Genomic DNA, 9,126 nt, shown 5'->3' on the forward strand with positions numbered 1-9,126 from the left:
TGCGGTCATCGGAATGAGTGGCTGGGTTAGTGAAATGAAGCCCGGATTGTGCCCGGAACTGTGCAAGGAATCTGTTGACTGGTTGTCGACAAATAATTATTAGGTTTGGAGCACCTCGACTGTTTTGCCCGTTTAATGAGAAGTCCTTCTCAGTGCTTAGTTTATGTCTTGATGCATTCAATCAATCATTACTTAATTATTTCCTCTGTCAAGAAATGCGTAATTTTTAGGTTAAGAGAAGGCTTTGCTCAACAGTTACTCTATTAGTCCTGGTTTACTTGATATAAATTCACCTTCACAAGCAATTATTCACGAAAACGTCTTACATTTAGGAACAGAGGGAGTACTTCCGAATACAAATCTTTGGACATTAATCTTATGCCATGTATATTATAGAGTAATTGTTGGTCAAAGCCTCGGCTTAACTAAACAAAAATACAAAATACACCTTATATTCCTGGACCGATGACATCTAAATGCATTAGTTGCACTATCAAGCGTGTATTCTGGAGTATGGACTCTGTAGCCTTCAGAAAATATATGCGGACGAAGAAATTAGAACTGACGATAAATTATTTAAAAATAATAATTATCTGCTTTATAATCTGGCAATTGGCTTAATCTCCTCCCCTACTTTTTTCCAAAGGAAAACACATTTTCTGGAAGTTATCCATGTACCAGAGTGGAGAAAGATATACAAGTACTCTGAATTTGGCAAGGAGGAAGATATAGCAATAGCTAAACCAGTATCGATGATGGTTATAAGCAAGATCTGCATTGCTTGTTCTAGTGTTAGTTGCTCAAAACAACTATGCTACAGCCATGATGTTGTTTACCTCGATTTTAGGAATGATATACTTTGAAGAAACCTTGCCAAACAATGGAGCCTAATCACCTGATAATTATTAGTTTCATGTTTATTTGCTGGCCAGGGTAGACCTACAATCCTCCACATAATTAAATCTATATACCGCTTTGTCAAGCAATCAGAAAGAGGAAGATGGGACTTGTTCCCAGTATCCTGTTGACGTTCTAATAGTTCAATGCTCCACACACAACGGATCTAACTTATTGTTTCCTGAAATAATTAATGTACTTCTGTCAGGACCAGTATTGTAACCTGCAGTTTCTTGTGTTTGTTGTCACAGATTCTGCCTTAACTTTACTGTAATTCATATTCTCTTCTTCATTACGAATTAACTTGTTAATGTCACTTCTGTCTTAATTTTGTAGTTTTGATTAATCAGGGAAACAATCTGACTAACTTTTGTTTAACATATTTCGGATGCGCAACTTCCCCTGCATAAGATACTGCTCCTTCTAGAGTTCTGAAATTCCAAATTTCCGAAATTCGTCGTGTTGTGCATTATTCAAAGTGCTGAAGAATTTGAAACGTGAAAGATGATGCAGTTTACTATTTGTCACTTGTTCATGTTAAGCATTCCTGTTGAGTTAAGGCGCCCAAATCACTAAGACTAATTGGAGAAATCAGTAACTATGCCCATAATAAACTGGTTTGGTAGCTTGGTATTTTAATCTGGGCACATGTTCCATGTCTAGGCATGCTGTTTGCTATGCCCAAAGGTACTGAAAAGGGATTTTAAGAAAAAACACTGCACAACCTCACAATAATGTGAGGTATGGACAGATTAATCAGTGCAGAAGCAGCGACGGATGATAGCGATTATGTTTTGTGTGACCCAATGAGATCGGCACAGTCTGCAGTATCAGCAGTAATAGTTCTTGCTGTAGAGAGCTATTAGGAACATACGGAAAACTGTTAGGAACATATGGATGATAGTAATGTTTTATGTGACCCAATGATTCTCAGTAATTTTGAGTTACTCCCTCCGTTCCTAAATATAAGTCTTTTTAGAGAATTCACTAGGGGGCTACATACGGAGTAAAATGAGTGAATCTATACTCTAAAATATGTCTATATACATCAGTATGTAGTTCTCTAATGAAACATCTTAAAAGACTTATATTTAGGAATGGAGGAAGTACTTAGGAACATACGAAGAAAGCATAACTTCACTGCATAAAATCCTAAAAGGTTCTTGGCACTATCTTCATTCTTAACAACACGCAGTTCCACCGCGGTACAACCAACCTTATTTAACACAAAGTACATAGTATTTTTTTTTGTCTCACACTTCCTTTTTTGCTTGTTATTCAATAGTAGAACTTACATATGAAGTGTACCATTTCTCACGCTAAAGGTGGATCCTTTATTCCAATATGCAATGGATCTCAACATCCCTGCTGACATGCTTGTCTTGGAGGACTCAACTCAATGCATCTTGAGCTAGTTCTCCCTATCAACCTTATCTCCAAAAAATTGCGATCAATGACCAGCTTTACATTGTTGTCGATGCCTTCTTTATTTCCACTAATTGAGCCAACCAGCAAGGGAGGAGGACAAGGTCAGTCTTGTTACAGATTTTTTGAAACGGAGGCAAAATATTTGTCACATCGATTAATTAAGAAGAAGAGAATTGCCCAGTTAATTCTCGGAAAACCGGGCAAAAACCAATACAAACAACCCAAAAGGGGGCTACTCACCATGACCACACAACTCGTAACTCACAATAATCGTAGCTCACCCCACCTACACAATACAAAAAAAACCTGACGAGAACACCAACAATGACGACTCAAACAACCGAAGCCACATCGACAATACAAGAAACCAAGCATGGAATTCAAGAAGCTGGGATAACTATCTTTCTGTACCTCAAATCTCTTAATTGAATTGCTCATCTCGTTTATCATGCCCTGACACAATGATAGAATCATGTTGAGTTCCGCTTGCAATTAGCCCAATACTCCGCCACAAGTTTAGCAAAGGCTGATTGTTTGTCTTCCAACAGCTTTGCGGGTGTGTCATATTCTAGAAGTTTACCTGTAGAAGTCATCAGCACTCATTGTCAAACTAGTAAGTGTAGTTATTTACTTATAACAAGATCAGCTTTGATGTCATTTCTAGTTTATCACTGGAGACTATGGGGAATGGACCAGAGATTTCATCACTTGATACATGACTGGAACTGTTTAATATAACGTACCATAGGAAAGTACCATGACCCTGTCACTGTCTGTCACAGTAGGGACCCTGTGAGCAATGGTTATCACTGTGCAACTAGTGAACTGCTGCCTGATGACAGCCTGTAGGATTGCATCAGTGGCAGAGTCGATGGACGCTGTTGCTTCATCTAACACTAGAATTTTGTTCCTACGGAGGAGAACTCTGCCGAGACAGAAGAGCTGGCGCTGCCCAACACTCCAGTTATCGCCATCATCACTCACTGCCATAGGCCAGAGTGAGAAATCATTTTAACCTTCCGGTAAATCAAACTGCTTGCTATGGTAATTCTTTTGTTCTGATACAATATATGATATCTATGTAATACTTACCTACTGTATCGAGAAGAGCAGCAGTGCTGCTAATTGATCTCTTCAGCTGACACTTTTCCAAGGCCTGAAATGTTCAGTTTATGTAGTCTAATCAGATACATGAAAGTTGGAGTGTTAGCAATCTAGTAAAATTAAATATGATCAGATTGAACATCATTTGTTTTCATCTGTCTTTGTTTAAGAAAAGCTCAGATCTTCTATTGCTTATGAATTATGATAAGAGAAAGTTCATTTAACATGAACTATACTAGTAAGACTTTTTATCGCCTTTCTCAAACTACTTTGCATCCTTTCTGCAGGAACATCTTTTTCTCACCTCCCATATCTCATCATCGGAATGCTGACCAAGGGGGTCCAAATTATTGCGCACAGTCCCTCTAAAAAGTGTAGGTTCTTGGGGGATAATACTCAGTTTAGTTCTTAGATCCTTGAGACCAATAGAGCAGATATCCAAGTTGTCAATAAGTATCTTCCCACCCACAGGATCAACGAGACGGAAGAGTGAGCTGATAAGTGTTGATTTCCCGCTTCCTGTCCTCCCGACAACCCCAATTCTGTTTCCAGCAGGGAAGGTGCAAGTGATTCCTTTGAGAACAAGTGGCGTGTTTGGGCGGTATTTAATCTGCTCAGAAAAAAGTGCAAGTTATTGCAACCTTTTATCATTATTTTTCTCAATTTCCATGATTATGTGCAAAGGAGATTATATTTACCTTCAAATCTTGCAGGTCTATTCTTCCCTCCTGTGGCCATGAAATTGGAGGCCTGCTGTCTGGTATTATGGTGGGAGGCTCTGATGGAAGGTGCATATACTGCTTGATTCTCTCGACTGAAATGATATAGTTTTCTAGGTAGGAATAGTACCGTGTCAGGAAAACTTGTGCCGCGGTCAGGCTTAAAGCATAGGAGAGGCAAAGACCCGCAAAGCCTGGAGATATATTTCGCAAGAGTTAATAAAATCTGCAGACAAGAGTTAAAAAGAAGGATCTCTTTGCTGGCTATGTAGATACCTGGTGAAATTACTCCTGGAGGAACCAAAATGAGGAACAATGAAGATGTGAATATGGTCAAGCTTTGCAGTGCTTCCACTCTTATAAGAACCCACTCCTGCGCGGCAACCGTGTGGAAAAACATTGTCGCATCGTTGTCTATAAGGTGCAGGTTGTTGTGGATGAACCTGTCTGTTGCCGCGAAAGCCCTGATTGTCACCACACCAAGAATCGATTCCGATGCATAGTTCATGACAGGCGCCTTTGTCGTACCATTAATTCTGACTAGCTCTCTGGCCGAGTCCACGTAGTACCTCTGCAATGTTTGAAAACAAAGCATCAGATTTTAAACTCACAAGACACATTTCATCGGTCTTTTTTGGATTAATTTCCTGGGTTTAATTGCTTGGATCAATGTACAGCAAAGTAGACGACTTACCTGAACATATACCATGGATATTGCGACTGGGATTGCTACAAGCAAGACCTGCCAGGTTACAGTACCCATGACCAGCACTGTCGTGACCACCTCAATACCGCCGGTCACCACAAAAGCCATGGAGTAAGGTATGTCGAAGTCCAGAATGCTCAAATCTGATGAAGCCTGCAAAGAGATAAAGCTTTCAGTCAGGGACTCGTCACCAGTACTAGAGAAATTACATTTAGCTTGTTATTTGGGGAACATTACAATAAAGTAACCATACCCTTGTCAATATTCTTCCAATGGGCGTCGAATCAAAGAATGACATGGGAGCCTTGAATACAGAGTCCATTAGACCCGTAAAGAATGCTTTGGAGGCCTTGAGTCCCAGAGTAGCAGCGAACAGGCTTCTGAGGTAGGCGAAGCAGCAGCTGAAGATGGCGATCCCGGAGTAAGCCCCAACCAGAAGAGAACTACTGACATTGATCTGAATAGCCACGGCCAGCCAATATGTGGACATGATTTGAAAGACTGTGAAAAGCACTTGAGCTGTAATCATCCCACAGAGAGGTAAAATGCCCTTGGAGACTTGTACGTAGTCTTTGTATGGCTTCCATCCGAGGTTGCCGATCCCCTTCTCCTCCTCTTCTGTGAGCTGGGCCACTGAAGGACCCTTCGTCGAGACTTCGATTTCGCTAGGCTGCCGCGTCGCCAGCAATGTGCTCGGCATGATACTGTCATCAAGCACTTGTTGCCCTTGGACTTGGTTTTCTTGGCTGGTGGTATCCAGTGCAGTGATTGAGGACTGGTGAGCCGAAACTAGCTTCTCGAATGCCGTCCCGGATTCCAGCAGGTCTGCATATTTCCCTTGTTGCTTAACCTGGCCTCCTTCCATTACCTGTTGAAACAATCACCGAGTATTATGATATAGAAGGATCGTCGATTTTACCAAATTATGTGCAGCTATGTTCAGAAGATCAACTTACCAGAATCCTGTTAGTTTCAGTCAGAAATTCCACTTGGTGCGTCACAAGAACAACGGTCTTCTTTGAAAGTGCGGTCATCACACAATCCTGCAAGAACATTGACATTAGAACCTTGCATGGTGAAAAAACAAGCTGTCTGTACAGATTAAGAGCCCTCTTACATAGAAAAGAACCGCAGCAGTGTGTGCATCGACCGCGCTGAAAGGGTCGTCTAGGAGGTAGATATCTGCATCGCTATAAACAGCTCTAGCAAGTTGAATCCTTTGCTTCTGACCTCCACTCATGTTGAGCCCTCTCTGACCGATCTCTGTAAGGTCTCCATGATTGAAATTTTCTATGTCCTTGTCCAAAGCACAAGATTTGGTTGCCTTCTCATACAGTTCCTTGTCGAAGGGCTTTCCGAAGAGTATATTGTCGCGGACAGTGCCACTCTGTATCCATGAGTTTTGCGAAACATATGCCAGTGATCCAAATACGTCAACCTGCAAAACACATTGTTAACATTCTTTTTTTTTTTGGAAATGGAGTAACCATTCCATCTGCATAAAGAGCATATACTTTTCTGCCACTTACTGATCCTGATGTTCTAGGTATCTCCCTAAGTAACGCATAAAGGAGTGAAGATTTTCCCGAGCCAACCGCGCCGCAGACGGCCACCTTCTCTCCTTGGTTTATGCTAAGGTTAATATTCCTTAGCGCCAAATCGGCCGCGCTCGCATTCCAGCTGAAATTTGCATCTTGGACATGAACCCTGATATCAGAGTTTTGTGGAGGCGCCCTCTCGGCACCCTCTTTGATCTCTTCTTCTACGAGAAATTTCTCGATACGGTCCAACGACACCTTGTACTGGATCATCATTGTTAGGATCTCAGGAAGGAACCTCACCGGCTCAGCCATGACCCTCAGGGTGGCCAAGACCGTGAAGAGGGTACTGGCATTCAGGGGGGCACTCCCCAGGATCGCCGTGGCGGTGAACATCACCGCCGAGACGACCGTCGGGGACATCCAGTACATGACGGCGCCATAGGCCTTCTTCATCTGGGTCTCCCTCAGCCATATGAACTCGGCGTCTCTGAGGGACTCGACCATGGCCCGGAACTTCTCCTCCCATGACTGCAGCTTGATGATCTTCATGCTGTTGAGCACCTCGGACGTGGACCGGAGCCTGTCATCCTGTGCAACCATAAACTTGGCCTGGTACCCTTGCAGAAGCTTTGCGAACGGCATGTTGAGGAAGCCGAAGATGATCAGGGGGACTAGACCCGGGATGGCCCCAAGCCTGAGCGCCCAGAAGAGCGTGCCTACTGCGAAGGCGAGCTGGAGCGGCGAGCTCCACGCCATGTGAAACCAGCTGAGAGCATCGCCGAGCCGGTAAGCGTCGACGGCAATGTAGTTGACAATCTCCCCAGTGGAATGGTTCTTCCTCCCCTGGCTGGACAGCTTGAGCTGCTTCTGGAAGATGGCCGCCATTAGCGCGGACCGTATGCGCATCCCGGTCCTCCTGGAGTCGAAGAACCAATGCCGCTGCGACAGCGACTCGACGAGCTTGATGACGAGGAGGCAGCCGACGAGCGACAGGCCGACACGGCGATCTCTCTCTTCTTCTTGGTAGCTGTACCGTACGAAGGCAAAGAGCAATATAGGGGAGATGGCTATCGCCAGTGTTCTCATGAAGGCGTAGAAGCCGGCGATCATGATCTCCGTGAGGAAGCACTTGCACAGGACGAGGGCGAGGCCGTTGGATCTCCCGCTCTGCGCCTTGTCCTGCCGGTGGCGGCTCCACGCCTCGGAGAACCTACGTGAGGCCTGCCGTGCGCAGTCCTCGGAGGAGATGAGCGGGATGTCGGCGAGGTCTAGTGCTTTTGTGCGGCCGAGGCGGAGCAGAGGGTTCAGCCACGAGAAGGCGAGCTGGCTGAACAGGCCGGCCCGGTAGAGCTCCGAGTCGTGCACCGCCTTGTCAATCAAGGGCTCGGACAGGCCGTCGTCGTCCTTGTGGCCACGGCTCCGCCGGAGCAGCAGCGAGCCGAGGGCGCAGAGCAGGAGGAGGAAGTTGACCGCCCACGCGACAGCCTCCGCGACGTCGAGCACGTGGCCCATGGCAAGGACCTCCGCATTGTACGCGGTGATCAGCAGCGAGAAGAGCGTCCACCAGAGAACGGCCACGGCGCTCGCCGGCCTCGTCGGCTGGAGGTGCAACGAGGCGGCCACGGCCACCCACACCAGCGCCCTGACGACGGAAGCCGTGGTGACCGCCGCGTCCGCGGAGCCCCCGAACGCGGCGACGGCGTACGTCGCCGCGACGGCCACGCAGCACGCGGAAACCGCGGCCACCCCCCACCGCCGCCATGCGCCGCCGCTTCTCCCCCGCCCATCCCACCGCCCCGTGACGCAGGCCGCGAGCAGCGCGGAGGCGTAGGCGACGAGGAGCACACCATTGACGCAGTCGACCAGACCCCTCTGCACGCACGGCGACGCGAGGGTGAGCCCGCCGCCGTCCTCCCGCCCGCAAGTCCACGAGGGCGACCAGCCTGCCACACACACATCCAATCCAAGCAATAAACCAAATGACGATAAGCGAAGCTGGACGCACGCAGCATCAAGAATCAGGAAGGGTTTACAAGAAGAGAGGAAGCTTCATCTCGTCTCCCCCCTTACCGAGAAAGGCCATGGCCGGATGGCCCAGCTTATCGGCCGTCCCTGCGCCCGGCATCGCATGCAGCGGCCGACGCGTCGCCTATTCCTGGGCAGGGCGTACGGGGAGGAGGGAAGCCAGCCACTTGTTTATAGCAGCACTCTGAGCCCCAGCCACCAGCCGAGTGCGTGCGTCCACGTACGTATATTCGCTCGCACACGGACGCGGGTATGGACAGAGATACAGACGGAGGATGTTGTTTGAGATGGATAGCGGTAGAGAAGACTGCTCCGGGCTGGCTGTGGTGGCCGGAGGACGCCCTGCAAAACTCGGACTTGTCCGCCGTCGCTTTCAGCCGCGAACTCGTGGGGAGGAGGAGGAAGAAGAAGAGCAAGTCGCACGCTTGCGGCCTCGGCGTCTCCTTGTCGTTTTCCTCGTACAGGCAGTCCGTCCGGCTGGTCTGCGTATGGCGTGACGTGGCAACGGATGGCTGGCATGGCAGGGCGCATTCATTTCGTCGCAGACGTGGCGTGAGACGGAAGGTGTCTACTACTGTTGTTTAAAAAAAAACGTTGATAGTTGATCTATCAAATTCATCGACCAGGAGAAGAAAGATTGATCCAGTTTACAAGAAAACCAGACCTAAAAACCATATAAATGATGTTTTTGGCAATAACACATCCT

General features: G+C 46.8%; 1 protein-coding gene and 1 long non-coding RNA gene across 6 annotated transcripts; one reads left to right on the top strand and one right to left on the bottom strand.

Moving 5' to 3' along the window:
- Nucleotides 1-2,016: 2,016 nt before the first annotated feature.
- On the bottom strand, nucleotides 2,017-8,810 carry LOC123407645 (ABC transporter C family member 8-like). Of its 5 annotated transcripts, XR_006612646.1 has the most exons (14): nucleotides 8,466-8,810; nucleotides 6,384-8,338; nucleotides 5,972-6,292; nucleotides 5,811-5,897; nucleotides 5,108-5,722; nucleotides 4,843-5,007; nucleotides 4,425-4,719; nucleotides 4,128-4,342; nucleotides 3,734-4,039; nucleotides 3,418-3,481; nucleotides 3,069-3,308; nucleotides 2,737-2,905; nucleotides 2,566-2,611; nucleotides 2,017-2,392 (listed from the first exon to the last, which is right to left on the bottom strand). XR_006612646.1 is itself a non-coding variant. In XM_045100827.1 (12 exons), exons 1-12 carry the CDS (start codon nucleotides 8,518-8,520, stop codon nucleotides 2,796-2,798), a joined length of 4,428 nt encoding a protein of 1,475 aa, XP_044956762.1. In that variant the 5' UTR covers nucleotides 8,521-8,809; the 3' UTR covers nucleotides 2,017-2,795. The 5 variants fall into 5 exon arrangements, 1 of the variants encoding a protein (XP_044956762.1); XR_006612648.1 differs by having other exon boundaries at nucleotides 2,017-2,611; XR_006612645.1 differs by lacking the exon at nucleotides 2,566-2,611 and having other exon boundaries at nucleotides 8,466-8,809.
- LOC123407646 lies at nucleotides 3,255-3,993 on the top strand. Its single transcript, XR_006612649.1, has 3 exons — nucleotides 3,255-3,347; nucleotides 3,717-3,803; nucleotides 3,901-3,993. It is a non-coding gene; the product is annotated as an uncharacterized LOC123407646 (long non-coding RNA).
- Nucleotides 8,811-9,126: the final 316 nt, after the last annotated feature.

This window comes from Hordeum vulgare, chromosome 7H, assembly GCF_904849725.1.
Source record: "Hordeum vulgare subsp. vulgare chromosome 7H, MorexV3_pseudomolecules_assembly, whole genome shotgun sequence".
NCBI classification, from domain to species: Eukaryota; Viridiplantae; Streptophyta; class Magnoliopsida; order Poales; family Poaceae; genus Hordeum; species Hordeum vulgare.